The 24,223-nt window shown below is 37.1% G+C and overlaps 1 protein-coding gene across 1 annotated transcript in view; it reads right to left on the bottom strand.

Annotated features, from left to right (window-relative positions):
• LOC107714241 (regulator of G-protein signaling 12-like) overlaps window positions 1-23,745 on the bottom strand; it is a 40,575-nt gene extending 16,830 nt beyond the window's left edge. The window contains exons 1-3 of the mRNA XM_016520049.1: window positions 23,672-23,745; window positions 21,323-23,423; window positions 12,913-13,023 (exon numbers count right to left, since the gene is read on the bottom strand). Coding sequence (XP_016375535.1) covers window positions 12,913-13,023; window positions 21,323-23,281 — 2,070 coding nt within the window. The 5' untranslated portion in view covers window positions 23,282-23,423; window positions 23,672-23,745. The remainder of the gene's footprint in view (window positions 1-12,912; window positions 13,024-21,322; window positions 23,424-23,671) is intronic.
• Between the last annotated feature and the right edge of the window lie 478 nt (window positions 23,746-24,223).

Raw genomic sequence — 24,223 nt, 5'->3', positions numbered from 1 at the left:
GATTTCAATTTCTGCACAGTCTAATCTAATTGTCATACTCTTCGAATTTCATATTAAGAAATTCTTTTAACCCAAAAAGCAAATTATGCTCCCTTCGAACTGGTTGTCTTTAAAAAACAAATCTTGTGTAATCCCACGTATGCTATCTGTAATCAGAGGCACATTTAAAACTGGAATATAATTTAATTTCATCCACATGTGTTTCATAAACACATAGTCCTTTCTGGATTACAATCCGCCATCAAAATGATAAATGTAATTATTTTAGCTGCTGTGAGAAAAGACTATAAACGATCTGCCACCTGCAGGATCCTCACATGCGATAGTCTATTAGTATGTACTTGCTCAAATAATTGATTTCGGATCATTTTTAACCAAAAAAAAAGTTACGGACTGCAGCTTTAAATAAATTATGTTTTATATTACATGTATTAAACTCTCTTAGAGGGAATCCATAAAAGAATTTTAAAAAATAAATAAATAAATAAATGAATCTGTGAGTATTTTTCCACATTCAGAAGAATGTTGACTATATTTTTAAAAAAAACTTCCTAAAATGACAAAGAAAAGCACAACTGATTTCCAAAAGAACTGAATCACACATTGTTTGTTTGCACAAAACTGACCTAAGCCTTCTCAAAGGAAATGCTTTATTCTTGCAACAAGAATACTGATTCGATACAGGCCTAGAAATGGTTATTACAAGCAATTAAAGGACAGTGAAAGGGGGAGTCTGATCATTCACAATCAAGAAACAAACAAAATAACCACATGTCAGGCGGCTGGTACCAGAATGCATAAACAAAAAGACAGATGCCGTTTCCCATGAACAGTCTATACAAATAAACATGCTGGAACTACAACCATTTCTTTCCCAACATGACCCTGACGTTATTCAATACTGCATTTGGAAAACTGAAAAAAATCCCAGAAAATGTGGAGCACTCTTTATAATGATAATTTGGCTCAAAAGCTGACTCTGTCCTTGTTTGAGATGACATCACCATAGCCTATGACTTCATTCTATCAGTCCAGTGACATCAGGGACACACTCTACACTGTCCTACATCAACTATATTACCAATCAATCACCAATGACTGTGAGGTGTAAATCACTGACTGCTGAGGCTTGCTGAAGGCTAGATACCTTTACTATATAAGCACAATAGTGTTAAAAGTTTGTATATTTTCACACTAAACAGTTTATCACTTAACCTTCTTTTACATCAATGTCAATCTATGATCCATCTCTCACATTAAGGTCCTTTATACCTCATTCAGTTATGCATTTATGCATGTAAAACTAAGCCTGTTAATTGTTTAGCTGTTTTTAGCATGTTGACAAGGACTACACAAGTCATTTACAATTGCACAAGTCAACATTTTAACACCATTTTAAAAGTAATAAAAGTAAAAAAACATTTTTATGCAAATTTGAATAACCCAAAGCCACTGACCAGTTAATTTATATGTGGTAAATTTTCTGAAAATCATTAAAATGACCAGGACTATAAAATAATAATAATAATACATAAATAGATAAATAAATCCATTTTTTTCTCCTAATAAAAAAGTAGTGTAACTAGGACCAATGGTGGTATTTCTGATTTTGTTATACCTTCCTTCAACTGAATTCAATTGAAAATCTGTCAGTGATGTTACTGTCAGTGGTGCTTCTGGTTCCCATTATCTTCAAAAAGGATAAACACCACTGACAAAAGATCATGGCAGCCATTAGTAAATTATTTTCCTTAATTATACAATTATTTAGTGTGACCTTGAATAAAACGAGAAGGAAAAAGGATAAATTAAACAGTCCATTACAGGCAGAATTGAAACGTTTAATTTTTGAAAAACTTTCAGATGAAAATTCCACAGCAACTATAGAATAAGTAACTTTGGGAAAGAGCTGCTCGTATTCTAACCTGGTAAAACCATGTACTAATTCATTATCTGGAAACACCATATGAAACCAAAAAAAGTAGCACTAGGAAGACTATGACTGCAGATCAAGTCAGAGTGATGCTGAACGTCCTAGGTATTGATCATTCTTAAAAACCCTTCCAAATGAAATGTCTTGAAGACATTATATGACTCTCAGAGAGAGCAAAGCGCTTAGACATACTCTCTTCTGTTCCCCTCCTTCCTCTTCTCATTCCAGTGGGTTCCCTGCATTTTTTGGCAGTGAAGCTGCTTGTAACCACATATTCTAACCTATCAACCCCTCACATTCCTGACTCTTTCTACCCCAAATCTCTTTCTGTCTTCTTAATGTAACATAGAAGACTGTGGCACACACAAGATGCTTTATAGGTAACAGGGTTGATGGCACTCTTTGTTTACTATTGATGAGGTTGATCTGAAACAAAATCTGTTTTTGTAAGATTAAAACGGATTTATCACCACAAGACTGGGGCTGATGTAGTTTTTTCTATGACTTTCACATGACGTCAGCATAGAAAGCAACTACGTTAAGAAAGTCGAAAAGAAACAGAGGCTAGAATGGCAACCTCATTCTGCAATCGAATTAAGTCTCAAAAAATTCAGGTGGTGACAAATGCATTTACAAAAATTCTATGCAGCATGTACGGAACCGAACTGAACAACTAGTTGTTAATGAAGAGTGAGGTACATCTTGACTCATCAGTGTTGCCAGATCTAGAAAAAAACAAGCAAATAAGAACTTAAATTCAAACGCTTTATTTTGGAAATAAGCCACATACCAAAATATTATTAACATTATGAGCCAAGTCCAGACAACAAGCCCAAAGACACTTAATAAACAATCGCTTACAATAAGTGGACATGGCAACACATTAAGAGCACACTCTGCGTAGCAGTCTTTCAAACATGAAATACATCTGATCTGTCAATGGTGGTTTTAGTTAAAAACAAGTCTTTAACATTACTTTGTTCAAAAATAGCAAATACCAAATGTGTGAGATGAATGATGCTATGGTTACCACAGCGTCAATCATCACAATTTTGAGAGTGAGTTCTGTTACATACACATACAAAACAATAATTTAGAGGATTCCCTCCCGGTTGTCACTCTTGAAATAAATGCAGTTTATACTCCTGAAACTTTACAGGGAGTACGTGGCCCTTGTAAGGCTCAAACCTGCAACATTTATCATCCAAAATATTTAAACAAAACATAACAAAAGACAAAAAAACTAAAAACCAAACAAATAATAAAGCAATAAAAGGGATTAAAAAGTTTGACACAAAGAACAAAAAGAACAATTTACATAATTCTGCCCATGTCATGTGAAAGTCGTAATGTAAGTCACTGCAAATATTTTCTTTCCTATTATGCCATATAGTGTGCAATGGATTGTCGAAAAAATGCTTGGTTCAATGATTTTCATTTCATACCAACTTCAATATTTTGCAGGGCTGGAAATATTGATAAATAATTCATGTTCACCACTTGATGTCCGATGTCAAATCTAGGTCCTGAGGCAAAAAAAAAAAACCTTTGGGGACCACTGCACTGAGCTATGCACACCACAGTCTAACAACCCAGTTATAGATCATACATTTTAAGAAAAATAAATGATTTTTTTTTTCAGATGAGTTATCAAAGCATCAGGAATACACAAGTTCTGTCACAACTTGCTTTCATCTCCACATCTCTCCCAGTCGATGACCCTGGTGTTACTTAATGTGTTTTCCTTCTCTTCCCCTCTGCTGTGCATTCTCTAACAGAGCACAGACTGAGGAGAGATCCATACATACCTCAGGGTTTACATATACTTTCAGTTGCATGCAGCTGGATGGCCTGTGATCTCACATTCAACCAGATGTGTGGATGAGTTTTGTGCTGTATGAGGCACATTCCTGATGTTACTGCTGAGCTGCAGCAGAGAACATTATCAGTAAGTAATTATTCCTTTAAAGGGGTGGTTCATTGCGATTTCACTTTTTTAACGTTAGTTAGTGTCTAATGTTGCTGTTTGAGCATAAACAATATCTGCAGTTACAAAGCTGAAAGTTCAATGCAAACGGAGATATCGTCTTTTAAAATTCTGGCAGTTTAATGCCTACAAAAAAAACGGCTGGTAGGGACTACAACAAGTTACTTCCCGGGTATGTGACATCACAAACCCAGATTAACCCCGTGGAATAAAGGTAAATTATGTGAAAAATAATGCGTTTTTTAAAAAACGAAGCATTAACACATGTTAGACTGCACCCCATAAACACAATCAAGCCTAGAAAAAACCCAGTGAACCACCCCTTTAAAAACACAGGCCACAAGGTGCAGAACTAAATACATACATACATACAAAACATCACTTGTTGTACGTCCAAGTGTGTTTGTTTACACAAGGCTATGGACATTACGCACACAACACCTCTGTGCTACGTTTGCATGGGTAAAATATTCAAATGTGTTAGCTGACACAGGGATGACTTCATGACAGAGTGAAAGCACAGCTAGCACACACACACAAAGCCAAGATGTTCATATATATATATAACCTCACAAAGCAAGGCCTGTATTTAATAAGGATGGGATAATTATTAAAAGCTGAAAATTATAGTCAATATGAAACAGCAATCACAATCGATTTTACAGTATTTGCATAATGTGATGTATTTGTGGGGCTGCAAGTTGCGGATGCACACTTTGTACAACTCATGCAACGGTTCTATTACCCAGAACATTTACACTACTGTTTAAAAGTTTGGGGTTTATTAATATTTATATTGATATAAAAGCGGTTCTTTTGAACTTTTTATTCCAAGATACTGATATCCAGTAATACCAAAAAATGTATCATGGTTTCTACAAAAATATTTAGCAGCACAACTATTTTCAACATTTATGTCAATAATATAAATGTTTTCTTGAGTGCCAAATCAGCATAATAGAATTATTTCTGAAGGATCATTCTTTGCCATTACAGGAATAAATTATACTTTAAAATATATGAAAATATATATAAAAAAATCGATATTAAGAAAATAGTTTATAACAAAAGAAAATAGTTTATAACAGTTTTACAAGTGCTTTCATATCAAATGCAAAGTCCAAATTATACAATAAAAGAGGGGGCAGAAATGTAACTGGAAAAAAGTGACCGAATAGGAGAAAAAAAGGATAAAATATGTGTGTGCTCACAGAGAGAGAAGGAAAAATTAAAGTAAATGAGGGATGTCCGCTCTCTCTAATGTTGGTCAAAAAACATATTTGATGACCGTTCTCCCTCCCACATAAACACATTCCAGTAAGGTGTTTGAAAAGTAACAGACAAGGTTTTTCCAAGCCTAACACACTGTGGTTTGAGAAGAAGCAGGAGACTGTGGGACTAACAGCTAACGGACAAACAGATTCCAGTGTCTAGATTTGAATCTGAAATGAATAGTCCCTCGCATTGAGTGCTAAATTCCCTAGGATAGAAAGAGTAAGTTGTGCGTCTGCAAACTGTGAAGCGGTATGAATTCATATCCAATACTCGCCTATTTGCTTTGGCATAACAAATGCTCAAGCTAACTTATAGCACCAACTCTTAAGGACAGACAGATGAGCTGCATTATCTGACAAAATACCCACGTCTACTCAATCTGCACACACGTTTGTCAAGAAGACATAGTTTTAGTGGAACAACCAGTGCTAGTAGTCCAGGTGTGTTCTGTCTCCTTTCAGACAGCAGGAGGATGTTTACAGAGCTATTGAATGGGGACTAACAAAAGAGACATCTCTAACATCTTACAACGACTCACGGAGAAACAACTCACAGTCTAGACACATAAGAGACAGTAGACAGATAAAGATAAACATGGAATATAGAAGGAAAAGAAAAGAAAAAGTAAAAACTTTTCATCATTCACAGATCCAACTCACCGTATGAAAGTAGCAGACCCTTTTAAATGACAGTCTCTTTTTCAGACTCATGGTCTTTTTGCGAGGTGTGTCCATTCATATAGCGCAGCTCCCAACGTGTAGAGACCCAACGCTCTGACTGGCGAATCCATTCTGCTCTTACGCCTAAGACTGCGCTCATTTCCTTCCTCCACAGCAAGAGCTGACATGCTCTCCAAGCGCAAGGCAGTCTTACTGACGAGGAAGTTCCATTCTGATTCTGTGCTGTTACTACGGCAACCTCGAATTTTCGCAGAAAGTGCCTGGGTTGTGAGTGAGAAATTCAGAAGGAGAAGAAAACGATGGGATTCTCTCGTTCCTCTCTTTGCTTGACCTGTGTAGTAACTAAAAAAACAGATGTCAGACTTTTCCCTTGGTGATCTTTTTCAGCACCGACTAGCGCCTCTCTCTTTCTCTCACTTAAGAGAAATCAAGAAATGCTTACTCAACCGTTTCACCATCATGGCTCTGCCACAACTCAAATAAATCCTCCATTCAAGACAAAAGAAAGCACTCACTCCGGGCCTCCAACGGCACAGCCCTGTGCTGCCACTTCAAATAAGCATCTGTCTGAATTTCCCAACGTCTAAAATCACAGTCAGGGAACTCAGCAGCAAAGCTCCACTGAGTTTCTTAATGCGGTAAAAATGCAAGAGGATGGACAGGCATGTTGAAAGGCATGTTTTTGGAGGAAAGTGAGGCACGGGGTAGTTGGAGAATGACGTAAGGTAAATGACCATGTAGTGAGAGTGGATGTTAATGAAAGGCAGGTTCTAGAGCAGGTCATATCAGTACAGAGAGAGAAAGTAATAAAAATATTCCAGAGCTGGAGTTACAAAGGCAGTGTTTGATACAAACCTCATGAGCTCGATTCAAAAATATGAGTGTTGCAATTGGCAATTTCCTGAGTAGGTGAAAAAGAAAAATCTTAAAAATACTTGGCAGACATATTACAGAGAACAAAAATTTTAGGGGACCATTAAAATTATACTTTTTGGCTGATGGTGAAAGATCTTTAAGGGGGGTTTGGGAGCTTTATTTTTAGTATTTCTTTTTCTTTTTTTAAATCACCCATCACAAAATCCAAAAAAAAAACAGTTTGGCTTTATTTAAATGAGATAAATATTTTATATTTGATAACTACTATAAATATGGCCCTTTGTAAATCTAAATAAATAAATAATCAAACAAACAGATCTCATACATTTACATATATAGCAATGAACTGAAGTATGACAGTGTTTCAGATCACCTCTGACAGCAAAGCTTATCACCACAAGACTGGGGCTGATGTAGTTTTTTCTATGACTTTCACATGATGTCAGCATAGAAAGCAACTGTGTTAAGAAAGTCGAAAAGAAACAGAGGCTAGAATGGCAACCGCATTCTGCAATCGAATTAAGTCTCAAAAAATTCAGGTGGTTCAAAGTTCATATTCAAATGCATCACTTACAATACAATACATAATACTGAGTCAAATCTGAAGTCATTCGAATGCAGATCCACATTCCTGTTGGTTCTCATGACTGTCCTCTCTGCCTGTTCCCAGTGGGCATGAAGGCATTAAAAGTGGTTCTCTCTTTCCTCTCGAACCAAGAGCAATGGAGCTTATGTGAGCTAAGCAGGCTGGCAAACAGACATAACTTTATACAGAAAGACATCTCATCTCGGAATGTTAATGGCCAATAAGAAACCAATATTAAGAAACCAAGGATATAATGTAATATAATACTATTATATTATATATATATATATTATTTAATATATAATGTCATATTGACCTAGTACTCTAAACCAGTGCAACACAGTCCAACACAGTCCTACGAACCGCTACAACATCTGCCAGCACAATATAAAATGTATGACAAAACTGATCCACGCTACAAAACATGAAAATTAAAATTGGCAAGAGAGTTAAATAGATAAACAATAGCATGGATTGTTTATATATGGATTGTATAGCCTATATAGTGACACCATTTAAAAATGTAAATATACTTGTTATTTATATAATGCAAAGTTTACAGAAAGAAGGAACGAGCATAGGATGTCAGTCCCTCTCTTTCTTCTAGCTGATTTTTTTTTTTCAATAAAAGAACAAACTGTCTCAATACTGCCATCTGCTGTATCTTCCAACACAGGAACAAACACACTCACTTGCACACAAAATGAGTGAATTAAATGTCTAAGAATTTAAAATAAATAAATACTTATATAAACAAAACCCCTTTAAAATAACATATTACATTATGTTTGCATATTCATTACAAGGACTCCAAGATACATCTGAATGATATTTAGTATAATTTAGAAGTTATTTTTTTCTTGGAAATAGTAAAGAGGAAAAAAAAAAGAAAAAAGAAGAAAATCTAATGAATTTCTGTTCTAATTTTCATGCAAAATGTTTTTCTTCCAAAAAAAAAAGGTGAAAAAATTTACTTTTCCCCAGACTTAAGGAACTCAGAACTACTACTAAGCATTAACATAAAATACCTTATTGCAGTACCGAATGAGTTCACTCACGAAGTATTTGTTTCGCAATGTTTCACTTTAACTTTTCGATTTGTGTTTTTCTTCTTTCTTAAAAGGAAGTACAGCTTTACTTTATATGAAATGTTTGTTGTCTAAAGTCTACACAATTTCAACAATAAAAAATTCTAACACGCTCATGCAAGTCATGAGACACATGAGACTGAAGACAAAGTTGCTTTAAATTCATAGCTGACACTTGAATAACAACAAAAAAATAAAACTCAAATGATGCTGAAAAAAAAAAGAATGACAAATACAGAAATACAGAAAACAGAATACAATAACACCTGATTGGACAAATCAGGTCACAAGATTAGGATATGCAAGATGATTTGTGATCAAACCATAAAAGGTAAATTATATAATTACATGTATACCAACATCTTTACTCTTACTACTTATAGCATAAAATTAGATAATTAAATATATTTAAAGCATAAATCATGCCAATTAATGGAATCAAATGAGCATTTGAGATGCAAATTCACTTGATAACCCGTCCATCAGCACAGTTTTTAAACTAATTTGAGGTTTCAACAGACATGATCCTGCATTCCAAAGCAAGATCGCACAAGTACTTGTGCAAGCAGTGTTAAAATCCAAACTGCGCTTTTTGTAATCACAACCCCACTCTTAAATATTAACAGCAGACACAGACTCCTGTGATAGAAAACTGTCAGAGTGCATCCACAACCCCCCACCTCAACTAAAACTCTGCATTTAAACACAACACGACTTGACAGATCAAACAAGCACACTAGCCCATACAAATGTGTGAGTAAAGGTACTCACTCCATCAGTATTGACGCTCAAAGTTGGCTCCATGTATGGCAGTGTTAGACTCCACAGTCGGCCGTTAAATGACTCCACGCTCTGTAAACACATCCATCCACTGGCTGCGTCCAGTACGACGTGTGTGAGTCCGTATTCACAGTCTGTCCCTGTCACTATCTCTGTGTCTTGTGTTGTTTGATTCTCTCTCTCTCTCTCTCCCTCTCTCCGTCTTTCCACCCACTCCGCTGTAATTCCTATTCCGCCCACAGAGCCCAGGGCTCACAGACAGAGATGCAGAGACACGCTCGCAAGCGGGAGTGAGTGAGTGTGCATGTTTGTGCATTCACACTCATATACTTCACAGAGGCGTGAGAAACAGCCGCACACACACACGCACTGAAATGTAAGTGCTTCACAGTGGGATTATTCATGTTATTTACACAATGTGTTGTGCCACCTTATTAGTATGCCTGGAGCACAGCGTCTGCTTAAAGAAGGGAGCGTGAAAGAATCAGAATGAATGTGTGTGTGTGTTTGAACAATTAAGGGGGTACTTCTTTCTGGCATGTGTTTATATCAGTGTGTGTGTGTGTGTGTGTGTATAATTGCAGTCAATGTGTGCAATAAAAAGTATCAGGAACATCGAATTGTCCTTCTCAGTGTGTTTGTGTGTGGATTTGCCTTGTTTGACAGGCACTATTAAAACCTAAACCTGGTATGAAGGGCAACATTCTTCAACAAGTCCCAACTCTGTTCTCTCCATAGGCGGTGTTTAGGAATCCATGGGGTCTGTTTTTTAAACCCGGGAGCAAAGTTGAATCATCACTGTAATAAAATAGTCAGAATTTGTGACTGATGTGAAGCTACGTGCAGATGAACGTATGTGCCTCCTGTAGCCAGCGGCCTCAGAGAGTTAAAAATGCATTGTAACCTCCTGCTTTTGATTATTAAATGCCCAAACATGAGATAATACATCCACCTAGACACATAGATAATACAAACATTAAAGGGTTAGTTCACCCAAAAATGAAAATTAGCCCATAAATTACTCACCCTCAAGTCATCCTAGGTGTATATGACTTTCTTCTTTCAGACAAATCCAGTCGGAGTTATATTAAAAATTGTCTTTGACCTTTCAAGCTGTTTCATGGCACTCAGCGGGTGTTGCATGCATCAGTCCAAAAGGAATTAAATTAAAAGCGCCCATCCATTAAAAAAAGTGTCTCACACGGCTCCGGGGGGTGAACAAAGGCCTCCTGTAGCGAATCAATACGTTTTTGTAAGAAAAATATCCATATTCAAAACGTAATAATCACTTTAATGTAGCTTGTGCCAACAGTTGTACATGGAAGCAGTCTCCGGAGTGCCATTCAGTTTAAATTATCCATGTGAAATGAGTTTGTATTTAAAAATAAATTGTATTCGTGACTTTCAACAATAGTCATGGTCAGTTTTGAATGGGGGGTGGAATCTATTGGCTCAGTGAGCAAACTGAAGGCTCGAAAGGCTGGCATGATGTCACACAGTGATTGTGGGCATGAAGAGAAATGACATCTAACTGGGTAAACACTCGCTGACAAGATAACTGCATAGCTCGCTTTCTCTTACATGACAGGCCAGCCAGAGGAAATATGTGTGTTCTGGAGAAGCCGGTAATTAGTCCCTTTCCTGATGTTGTTTGTGTATGTTCATCTCAAAGCTTGAGAGTGTGTGTCACAGCATTTAAGGACAGTATTCAATTAGCATGTAATTTAAGAGTGTGCATGCATGTTCATGCCTCACTGCAGAGAGTGTGTGAGTTCTTAGCAGAATCCCTGCTAACGAGAAGAATGCTGCTCAATACTCATTAGCACACGCACACACACACACACACACACACACACACACACACAAACACACACACACTAATTACTGTGCTGCTTCACAAAGCGAGCTCTGTTCACACACAAGTGCAGCCATCCTGCATATGTGCAGTTCTGAGAAAAGAGACAAAGCTACCGGAAGACAAGGCAAAGAGACGAGAGGAAACCGAAGAGAGAGAGACTCCAAGAAAATAATGGAAGCAGGAGGAAAAAATACAAAACAGTCACATTTAACCTTCTTTTCAATCTATAGCATTATCACAGTTTCTGTATTAACTATCAAGGCTTTTCTTAGCATTTGTACAGCGCAGATGACTAACTTCCTGCTTCTAAGAGCTTAAGACAGTTGTTTTCTTTCTTCTTCACTCAATACAACCCATTTTATGCAATTAGGCGAGTGTTTGTTTCAGCCACTAACTAGAGGAAGCATTTCATTCTTTTATCTTATCATGCCTGATCAACAGTGTGACTGTCCCGTCTGAGTGGCACGGAGGCTCATTTTCATGCTATGTGACTCAGCTGGTAAAGAGGGATTCCTGGTCTTTAAAAGAGCAAAGTTTTGATCATGAAATGAACACTAAACAAGTCCAAAAGAGTAACAGTTTTCTGGGATCAGTTACTTATTATTGACTGATCATTTATAATAGTGGACAAAGGTAAATAAGCATATTAGAATGATTTCTGAAGGATCATGTGAACAACTTTGTGAATGTTAACCACAGATTGATGTTTATTTAAAATAAGTTCAAATGAAAGTGTGTAATTTCTGAGCCACTAACATTACTAAATGTAATTGTCGCACCTTCACAGTGTTTGGACTTTGTTTTTAGTTTGCACCGTTTTCACTGTTGAGTTAGCTGTCATGGTTTCTGATTAGTTGTCATTTAGTTCAGATGTGAGTCATTAATTCTCCTCATTTGCTTGTATACTTAAATCCCCTGTGTCTAGTCATTTGCTGTCAAGTCTCGTCTGTGTTCCATGTGTTGTGAGCCATTCTCTCGCTCTCTGCCTGTAGATTTATTAAAGACTGCCTTATATCTTCATCGTCATGTTTGTATCTTCTTACAACACACAACTGTGACAGTAATTATAAAAATAATGATTTTTCAAACAGGTTGCCAAATCACTACCATTTGTCAAGCAATGTTTTCATACCAACACAGATCCACAGTGTGTACACTTTTCACAAAAATCAACGTACAAATGGCTTACTTATTGTTGTCTGCACAAATTAAGTTGGAATAGAAGAAAATATGTAAAAAAAAAAATTAAGCCTCTAATTACACACACAAAGAATAGATAAAACTATAATAACCACTGGCATGCTGCGGCTATCAGGATAGACTGAGATGTGATGTGCTGTCAGTTTTTTTGTTTTTTTTTTTGTGCCCCCGAGCTCTTCCATCTGAAAATTACACCATCCATGTTTCACCGTCTCCTACGTTGCCATGGCACCTGCTGTAACCTGCTGTCACCACACTTGTGCGCGCATCACACGTCACGTGGATCTCTTTGACTGCTGGGTCTAAAATTAAACTCACATGTGTGAGTGTGACCACAGCCATTAATACACAAGAATACCCTCGCTGTGGTGTCAAATCTGCTCTACATGCACACAGCTGTAGTTTCGTGAATAAGGGCCCAAGAGTTCATGCACTCCAGAGGGTTGGTTGTGTTTCTTTGTTTCAGTGTGCATGCATGTCTCTGAATTACTGCGTAGATCACTCGTTCCTTATGTAATCATTCCCTACCCTCCGAGTGATAGGATCGGAATGCTGGGAAGTTTTATAAGTAAGAATGTGAGAGAGACAAAGACTGAAATGTAGGGACACCTTCCTGAGGAGAAAAAGAAAAGCATTTGGGGAACCTTACCTCAAGGTCATCAAGTGAACGAGCCATACTGAGACGCTTGGAACGTCCAAAAGATCGTCTGCCGGAGGAACGCTGAGGAAAGCCCATAGTGATGCCTTTAAATCTTCCGCCCTGTGAGAAACAGAGAGAAAGACATTAGTGACATAAACAAGACATGCTGGTGGTTGACCAGATTCTTATAATGCAGATGTCATTATGATACAATATATATTGTGTAATGCATTAAATATTCCATCGTCCTCACATTGGCAAACCATGAGTCCCCCAGAAATGTCTGGGAATTTGCAAATATCTTAGTAGAAGAGTGGGGTAACATCTCACAGCAAGAACTGTCAAATCTGGTGTGGTCCATAAGGATGAGATGCACTGTTGTGCATAAAAAAGCTGGTGGCCACACCAGATACTGACAGCTACTTTTCATATTGACTTACTTCAGGAACAAATTATTCTATTTCTGTTCGTCAAATGTTGTTGAATTTATGTCTCAGCTGTTAAACTTTTTTGTACATACAAATATTTACACGTTAAGACATTTGCTGGAAATAGAAGTCGAAAACTGTCAAATGTGAGAGATTTTATTTATTTTATTTTAATTTCTGAGTATAGTTAAGATTTAATAATTAAGATTTAATTAACAGTAGTATTGTGAATTATTATTACAGTTTAAAATAAATATTTTCTATTTTAAATATATTTTAAAAAGTAACACATTTTTTACTGATTAATATATTTGTAAAAAAAAACTGAGATACATTTTATTTCAGGATTCTTTGATAAATAGATAGTGTTGTAGTCCAGACTGAGTCAAGACCAAGATCAAGACAGCACTTTACAAATTCAACTGAAAGATCCACATTTACTGACTGAGAAATGTCTTAGTAAAATATTAAAAATGAATTTACACTATAATTACAATTGCATAAATGTTATTAGATTAAGGTAATAAATATAAACTTTTGAATATAGAAATATGAAAAATAAAAAGATACTTTTAAATATTTTTAAATATTCAACTTTGTCATCAGAGGAATAAATTACATTTTAAAATATATGCAAATGTTATTTTAAATTATTATTTATTGTAAAAGTTAATTTAAATATAACTCACTTTTAAATATAATGGTCTAAGCTCACTCATGATCATTCATCGGACTTCTACATTTGCATTCATCCTTAGTTCTGTACACACACAAGAGAGTCTGGTGGTCAGGCTGAATCCCAGCTCATAATCATATCACAGTGTCCGTCTACTAAAACGGTCTCCTGAGAAATAGAAGTGATAAGCGCTTTGTCTCCCTCTCCCTATTTTTGAAAAGGACAGCAAAATTTTTCCTCCACTCCGTGTGAAATACACAGAGGTAAACAACTCTCCTCTCACTGTTTGATTTCATTATGAGAGGAACGTTTGGCTATAGCACAGGATCACATGAACAGACACATGGGGAAATGTGCGCTTGTGTGTGTGTGGGTGTAAAAATTAACCGTGTAAAGGATACCGTTCTAAAGTTCCTTTTGTCACTAAAGTGGATTTCCTGATTTTTAAGATTTTTAAGCCATTAGCTGCACTGCACAGTATTGCCAAAATAACACGATTTGTATATTTTTTAAAGGAAATTTCCATATGTAATGCTTGCATGTGTAAAACTCGCCACAGCCACTTTCTTAAGGTGCTGTGGGTGGTTGCTAGGGTGTTTCAAGGTTTGTTCTAAGTCTCTATGATATTCTGGTTCCTAGATATGACTTAAGTCCTTTTTTCAATGTAAAGGTGCAGTCACATTAGCAAACTTTCAGTAAAATGTTATATGCAAAATAGGTCTACTGTCAATAGCATAGCGATGTATAAAGCACAGCTCACACAAAATACAGCGAATTTGTAAGACCAACTTGAACCTGTAATCTATATTGGGAAATCTTTTACACTCACATGAATTTCCAGACTGTTGGGATTCCAAATGAAATGACTGGATTTTGCCCATAAAAACTCATTAAACACTCTCAGAAAAAAAGGTACAAAAGCTGTCACTGGGGTGGTACCTTTTCAAAACGTACACTTTTGTACCTTTTAGGTACTAATTTGTACCTTTAAGGTACCAATATGGATTCTTTAGGAATGAATCAATGTCTATTGAAATAAAATATGTTTGAGTAAGAAAAATATAAATATTTATTTATTTTTTAAATATAAACTATTTTAATATAAAACACTGCTTCCAACAAACAAGCCAGAAGACATTGATTCATCAAATGGGGTGATATGGAATAACGTCATGTTCACTTTGTAAAGCGTCAACTCTGGGAATCCCCTTGCATTATATGGACTCAAAGAGATAGATTATTTTTCTATAAATCTTTCTGTGTCCATTTGAAGAAAGAAAGTCATGTATATCTGGGACGACATGAAGGTAAGTAAATAATGAGAGAATTTTCATTTATGGAGTATCCCTTTAAAGAGATTTTTTGCCCATTTTCTAGTGTACCAGGTGCAAGTAGTAGCCTATGTCTGATTGCTATTAAAACGTAAGCTCTCAACAAAGCATAACACTCAACAAAGCCTCATAGCAACAGTATTTACACATTCTCTACATATTCAACTGGTATAAAGTATTTTAACAGAAAAAAAAATACACACATCAGCATTAACCCTAATCGATTCTGTAAATACTTTAAACCATGACACCATGTCATGTTTTGTGTTCAGAGAAAGATCAACAGGGACTTGACAGAGAAGCAGAAGGACGAAAGTACAAAGATGGGAGAACTAGTAGTCAGGCGGTCAGACAGACAGAGAGACAGCCTGATTAGAGGGATAATTTCCATAGGCTAAAATTTAGAGGTTGATTGTGCAGATGACAAGAGCAGTATAATCAAATAGCCTCCTGTGTTGCCTAGAAACGCAGCGAACTCTGTGTGTTCAGCCTCATCATTATGACAGATCAAGTGATAACAAACATGTGCACACAAACACAAATATGCCAACACAAGTGACTACATACACATGAGTCAGGGCAGTACATACTTCAGTTATGCACATACAGTATGTGTCTGCATTTAAAGGGATAGTTAAACCAAAAATGATAATTCTGTCATCATTTACTCACACTCATATCAACCCAAACCTGTTTTAAATTCTTTCTTCTGCAAACACAAAATAATACAGTTTCGCAGAAATTGGCAATCAAACCGTTTTGGTGACCATTGCCTTTCATTCTAGGAAATTTCAAAGATTTTGTTCCCCCAGGAGAAGAGGTTTAGAACGACGTGAGCAGGCCAATGACAAAATTTTCTGTGAACTATGCCTTTAAGGCTACCAAGACAGGACATTTACATAATATCTCTCTCAATCACACACACTCACAATATGAATGTCAAGGCAAGCATGCATAGACACCGTGATCACACACACACACACGCTCATATGACGTACATAAAAAGAAACCTCACAGAATCAGGAGAGAACAAATGATCTGCGCTATGGAAACAGATGAACACAGGTTCCTTAAAGAAAAGATATGAAAGTTAAGAACTGTAATGTGAAACAAACTGAAGCGTAAAGCAACTTAAAGAGGAAAAACTAAAAAGAATCAACCAAAAATTCAAAGAACACAAAGGTTTGCTGTTGTAGTGCAGCGAATGAGCGTAAATTCTGCATACAGTCCTGGTGTCTGGATACTAGACCCATAATGGGTTTTATTAAAAACACTATCTACTGGTCATGTAACGGAGGAACGGTTTAGCCGGACATGAGTGACTGCCTCTTGATCACGTTGTGAATTGATCTAAAGAAATATCATGGACTAAACTATGTTCCTTGGGTGAATCTTGCAGGTGATGGCTGAAAAGAAGCATAGAGCTGTCAACATTGGTTTTGGAGAACAATGCTAAATGTTCCAGATGTTAGCAGAAACTGCTCTGTTTTGTGTGTAGTACTTGAATCCGAGGAGGAAAGAATGTTTTATTTATATACTTCAAAAGACTAATGATGAAGGGAAAGGCATAGAAACATGAGGCTCATATGACTATGCTCACATCAGCACAGCCTAAAGCTCTTTTTAGGTTGCCAAAGAGTGAATGATACACATACAAGCTAAAAGGTCTCAAAGTACATTCTCTCTCTCTCTCTCTCTCTCTCTATATATAAAACTAGCTCATAATTAAAAAAAAAAAGTTTTATGAGTTTATGTGCAAATCAGTCGTCTCACAACATTCTCTCTCTCTCTCTCTCTCTCTCTCTCTCTCTCTCTCTCTATATATATATATATATATATTTATTTCATATCACAATTTCACCTATTGATTTATTCACTCCACAACTGTACTATTTAGACTGACTTTCTCTAGCTCTCTCTCCGCTCTTAGGGTGCAGTTGGGTCAGTCTTGGGGTTGAGATAACATCATAGATTCCTGTGGGGAGCAGGGATGTACTGTGCACTGAATCAACCTCTTAGACTTATCAGGGAGGAGCTATCTTTGAGGAGTTCTGAAGAGCTTTCTTTCCTGTTTACTTCATCCATGTTGGGATGACAAATGTCACTATAAAAACATCTTCCACATGCTGTTTATCTGTTTCATACCCATCTCAAAACTATCTTGTTCTCTGTACAACCATGAAGCAAATCTGCAAAAATCTATTATAGAATAATCCGCCACACTCTAATATTACACCACAGCCCACTGCAAATAAGGATTCTTATAATCAAAACTGTAAACATCTCAATACTGAAAAACAAATCTCAGTATTGATAATAACCAACGTGACAACTGTTTAGTACTGCTCTCCTCAAGTCTTAACATGTCTTGTTCTAGCACATGATCAATAGTTATTGTAGGTAAATTACAAATAATATGAACATGATATACTGAATTTTTTTTGTATACAGTACATACAGTGGGACATTTTTCCAATTACTTTTAGCCAACTGGTGTCAAAGTGACTTTTAGTGGATGTATTAATTAAGCTGCATTTATTACATTAAATATGGACAACATCAAGACAACAAGAAAGTGTCTAAACACATTTCGTCTTTACTTTGAACAGTATATCTATTTTATAATCATTTGAAACAAAACGTACAATAAATGTAAATAAGTGAAATAAAATAAATGAAAAAATATAGAAAAATGCAAATAAAATGATAAAATGAAGCTTTTCATCTTTACTTTGATATATATATATATATATATATATATATATAATCATTTGAAACAAAACATTAAAAAAAGTAAATGAAAAAATATTAAAAATTTAAATAAAACAATAAAATGAAACCAGCTGGTTAGATATTTTAGATTAACACTTTAGATTAGGGAACACATATTAGTACTTATAAAGCACATATTATTGCCTTATTCTGCATGACCATATTCTAGATCCCTTAATCTTACCCTATACCTAAACATAACTACTATAAACAACTACCCTACTTACTTTCAATAAGCAGTAATTAGGAGTTTATTGAGAGGAAAACTTTTATGTGTTCCTTAATCTAAAGTGTTACCGATATTTTGCTTCTTAAAGCCATTCATACATACCACCTTTAAACCACTAAATCAATAATAATTTGAAATGGCTAATGAGTTTGGGAGGTGAAATGGACAAAGGAAAAGAATCATCATATTATACTGCAACAAGTATTTGACCCGTAACTGACACACAGACAGTGGAACAGTGCCGCCTGTTGGTGAGTAATAGATCAACTTATGACCCCATGTGGATGCCAAGCAAATGTTACGTTTTGTCTCTTTCATGATCTCAGAAAACAGACAAGAAAGTTTAAACTAACATAATGAAACGAACCACTGTGAATAGATCCCTGTGCTTTAGGGGTGTGCTAATGCAGTCAAGAAAATTACAGCAGGTGCTTTTGACTCCAAAATAACTTCCTATCATTAATTAATATAATTTATCAGCCTTATTCGTGTTGACTGTACACTATTAAATCTCATGCTGCCATGATACCTCACACCTCTTCATCAGTCATGGCTGCCACCACCTGTGTGAGACAAACGTGGCATGGTCGCTATGTTAACAGCACTCAACTAGAACGCTCCCATATTAACAGATCCCGGAATCACCTTAGCAACTACCTTTTTGAATGCAGTTTTTATTACCTCAATAAATGAGACTACATTGAATATTTGAGTTTTTAATTATTCATCTGCCACACTATTCAAATTAATTAGTGTAGGCTAAAGTTGATTACAAATTTGTGGAAAAACCTTAGAGAAATGCTACAGCATCCACAAATACCACTTTTCCTTATACAGATGCATACATTTAAACATAAAATATTGATGTTAATGTCCACATTATATGAGTGGTGCTAGAATGAAAGAAGCAGAGAATGAACTGAAAAACAATTGCTTAAAGCAGTATATGCAGACCATTGATGTCTGACATGCCTTACTGTTTTTAGTAGACCCTGAAGCTATTGTCACAGAAGATGCATGTAAAAAGCTACAATACTATTCTGGGAAAACCAATCAATGTTGTCTGTTTTGTTGCTTTGGGCCAGTTTGGGGCCTGTTGGCCCCTGTGGAGCAGTTATGGGCTTTACTTTATCTGAGAAACAGTGTTTTAACAGAGCTTAGTACTTCACAAATAGTCCAGCCACAATAGCCAATCTGCTGAAGAATATTGTCATTTCATCTTCATGTCGATCCAAACCTGTATGACTTTAATTTCATCTGTAGAACACAAAGTATCATATGGCTTCTGAAAACTTGCAATACATTGTATGAGTCATCTGCAATACAAAAAGATGGTTCTTTACACATAGTAACAGTTTTATTTAAAACCTTATCATCCACACAAACTCTTTTGAAATGGTTCTTTGTATTAGAGTTTAGATCTGTTTTGTTTTTCAAATCTCTAACTGACAAATCACCTCATTTATGATTTTCTTGAGCTCAACCATCCAACTACACAGACTGTCAACACACTCTCAACAGGTAAATGATTTCATTCTTAAATTGTCCATAAATTAGAAACTCTGTTAGATTTTAGAAATTGCAAACGTTTCCTACCAATCATGCATTTTTTTTTTTACTAAACACCAACTCTGCTCAGTTGAGGGTACTTCTCTCCTCTTCTCCATTAAGTAACAGGTATGTTAAATGAATGATCTATTTTGTTAAGAGTTTTAAATGGTCACACACACAAAATAATAATAATAATAACAATAATGTAAAGGGCTCACACTACCTTTGGCCTTCAGAAACATAATTGCTTTTACTTAAGCAAATAAAAGAGACAAATTGTAATTCTAAACTCATTTGTGTGTTTCTGCCCAGATGCTGTCACATCTGCAGAGAGAAACTGCCACTCAAAATAATGATGGACCAAAAGAACCCTAATCTGGTACCATTTAGAACCATTTCTTGAGAGTGTAGTTTTATGGCAACTTACTTTCATAATTTTTGGAGGTTAACAGCCCCTGGTCACTATCTGCTTTCATTTCATGGAAAATCGTGCATCAACCTTCTACTAAACTTCTCCTTTTGTGTTCCACAGAGGAAAGAACATCGTATGGGTTTGGAGCAACATGAATTGATGACAGAATTTTCATATTTGGGTGAACCATTTTTTAAAAGTATCTTGATCAAGATTAATTTCAGTGGTTTAAAATCGACCACCCAGATTCAAGATTTGAATGAATATGAGTGATCTGGTGTCAGCTGCTGGAGGCCCATCAAAGGCAGTCAGATCAGAGCAGGAGCTCACATTTGAACTGAAAGTTTTCCACTGGGAGAATGAGAAGAACCCAGCTTTGTATCTTCTCATCTCAGGGTGAGTTTTAACATGTTCCCTCCAAGCCAGGAGCAGCAGCTGAAGCAGCAAATGAGGTAGTTTCAGCCTGGCTACGCATGTCACCTACCTGACAGAATTCTTTTTGACAGTGAAGTGTTTGTGCCGTTTTACTGAGCGATGAAAAATTATAACAGCAACAGCACATTTTAAACATAAAATAAGTGAGAATGTAAGATTGAGTGACATTTTGCAATTCTTTTTTGCAGAAACTCTGTGGTGGAAAGGATACAATTCCTAAAGCAATTGAAAACAGCAAAGTAAAGGATCGTGCCGTGCCAGATAATAAGAACAAGGAAAAAGTGATATTCATTCCAGGCACATTAGTTTAGTCTGCAAAGCCTTTCTGCTTAAACAACAGTTGTTTGAACAACACATTCCCTGGCTCATTAACCAGTGCACTGCACTTGTATCAAATTTAAAATCATTACTTATTAATTCTTCCTAATCCTGAAGATCAGTTAAGGTAATTCTGAATGCATTTCAACTCTGGTCAACTCCTCTGGAATGAGGTATCCTTACTGATTGTGATCCCGAACAAGTTGTTCACAAAAGTGAAAACAGAACGTGAATTGGGGCCTTTTTAATGTTAAAAAATTATCTTACCTTTTTCTCTGAATCTTTCATTCTTCTGCAATCGTTCGATTGTTGCTGATGCTCTCGTAGGCTCTTCTCCCCGAACAGCTTCTTTGCCCACTCGTCCTTCCGTGCATGGAGTCGGTGAGGCTGTGAGGCGATCTCGCCTGCAGCACGGTACCGGTCGGCTGGAATCTTACTCATGGGTGGTGGCAGGGTGCTACAGTTAGCACTGGACCATCCGTCTGTGGACTCTGCATAAGACTCCTGATCACTGCTGTGTCCCTGACGCCAGTCTCTCAGGACATGAACTGGCAGCCAACGCTGGCCTGATGCTCCCGTCACCTTCTTGCCATGGGCAGAATAGTGGGAGCGTGAAGGAAGGCCTGACACATCCAGCCGTGAGGAGGAGTTTAGATGCCTGCTAGAAAGCAAAGGTGGGTCTCCGTGGGAATGTGGATGGGGCTGAGGGTGATCTACAAACTGGTCAGGGCGGTAGCCATTACGATGCGAGACTGGTGGCGGAGGTGGTGGTGGAAGACCTCCTAGGACACTTTGGCTACGAGGTCCTGGTGGGTTTTCCCATAGTCCTGTGGGAACATGGCGACTAGGGTTTGCGCCCAAGTCAACCAAGAGGACTCGGTTGCTCTTCTCCTCTGGCAGGAAGTTGCCGATGCCACTGTCACTGTTGCTGCTTGTGCTGTTGTTCTGCTGAGCATCTAGATCACCATCGAGGAAAGCTCGAGCTCGCATTCCCTCTATAGATTCTCCCATATCACGGTACAGCACGGACACAAACTGTAGAAGCGGCTGGGAAGTCGGTGGGAACTCCAAGCAGCCACTGGTATCTGGGTCTGGAGTGCAGTCAAAGCCAAAGCGTCGGGCTACACCTTGGTGGATCTTATGATGACAGAGTTCAGGGTCTACAATAAAGACATGACAAGACGTACGCAAGCCTTGCTCCTCTTCACCATGTCTATTTATGGCATGTGCATTTGTAGCTTGCATTGTGACAAGGCCAAAGAAGCGGCGGTCATCTGGACACACAGCGCTGAATGCTAACTTCTCTGCAGGGTAAGTGGCTAAAACAGCGCCTCGATCATTGCATAGCTGTACACAATCATGCATGACTTTGAGCAGGACCAACGAGTGTACTTTTTGTTCTGCACGCAGACGCCGCATACAGCCACGAATCGCCTGCAGGCTGTCACTTTCCAAATTGGCACTTGTTGAAGCTAATTCAATAGATCCCAAGTATCCCACAACCATCCCAACGTTGAGTATACCCGCAGAGTCTGCATTTTGCAACAGGGCAAATTCATCTTGCTGTTCAAACACATCAACAAACACAGAGTCATCATTGAGCACTTTGGCCATCTCCTCTTCAGTGAGCAAGTTGGGATCACTCTGTCGGGTACCGGCATTACCGTACGAGAAGTCTGGCTCTGAGAGAGCCCTTGTTTTAGAAGCAGAGGCACAAGCTACTGCTTTCTCCGAGCTGCTGGATGAGTGGCTGGAATTTTCAAAGATCATGTTAAAGATTCCACCAGACTGCATTTCCGCTACAACACGTTCTGCACGGTTTATGCCTAGTGCCTTTGAGTCCATCTTTGGCCGCAACCAGTGGCTCTTGTGGTCATGGAACCCCAATTCTTCATCGCTTGAACATGAATCTAGATGTGCATTGTTATGACTGCCTTCAGCAATGACCAAGTATAAGACACCCGTGCAGCGGCCAATCAGCTTGACAACATCCTCGTGAGATGCTTTGGACACATTAATGTCGTTCACACTCAGTATTTGATCTCCGGAGCAAAGTCCCACATAGTCAGCCGGACTACCTTTCAGGATGCAATTTAGCACACATGGAGACTGACCAGATAGTGTAAAGCCATAGCCTGTTCTTCCCCGCGCAACCTCCACCCCTCTTATGCGCGCAGACGGCTGGGCATTCACACGCCTCCTGCCTTGCTCTGATTGTCTGAACATCCTTCTTTCAGTCCCTGTTTTACTCTCTTCTGACTAGGGCTCACAAAAGCAGAGATGGCGAGTTTAGTGATATCATCCTTCCAGCTCCAGAGCCCCAGTCTAAGGCACTAACGTGGTGCATGCCTGAATATGCATACAACACCTTCACAAAGGAGAGAGGGAAAAGGTCATTAATTCATTGACAAATTAATAATCATATTAAGAGAAAATTATATGGAAATGGTGAAAATGTAATTTCAGTTGTTAAAATATGCATTTGAAGTTGATTAAATTATTAAGGATTTATTAAAACATTGAGAATTGTGGTAACAAATATGTTACTGCTTAGTCATGATTATTAGTTCATTCCAGAATAGGCTTTCATACAGATATACACTTTTTTTTACCCACCCTTACCTGCCAACCAGAAAGAAATATTCCAGCAGAGAGTTCACCTTGTTGCAGGTGAGAGGACAGGTAGTTGTTGCTAAGCAATAGGAGTAGGGTGGGTATCAGACAGAGATCATGCATTATTCTAAATTCATAAATAAAAATGACACAAATCAAACTTTTCATATACATCTGCGTTGATGTGTATGGGTCAATGACAAGACTCTTTTTTATTATTTATTTAAAAATACATTAAAAATGTATACCAAAAGTGTATGATTTTACATTTTCCATGATCAACATGTTTTCAATCGTGTATTTATTTATTTAGTGTGGCTACAAATCAGAAATGTCCAGGTGGTGTAACTGATAAACAAATAAATATATATGGAACCAACATGACTACAGGGATTCAATTTCTAAGAACCTGGAACCTGTGTTTTCAAAATATCTTTTTGTCATGCCGCCATTTGGCACTGACCCACATAACGTAATGTTATATATAATGTATATAAAATATAACAATATAGAACTTACAATAAAAAATACAAGAGTTACTGGACATTTGCAAGT

Source organism: Sinocyclocheilus rhinocerous, unplaced genomic scaffold, assembly GCF_001515625.1.
Source record: "Sinocyclocheilus rhinocerous isolate Xijiao unplaced genomic scaffold, SAMN03320098_v1.1 scaffold3862, whole genome shotgun sequence".
NCBI lineage: Eukaryota > Metazoa > Chordata > Actinopteri > Cypriniformes > Cyprinidae > Sinocyclocheilus > Sinocyclocheilus rhinocerous.
The sequence above is the reverse complement of the archived record's forward strand: the minus strand, read 5'-3'. Positions and strand labels throughout refer to the sequence as shown.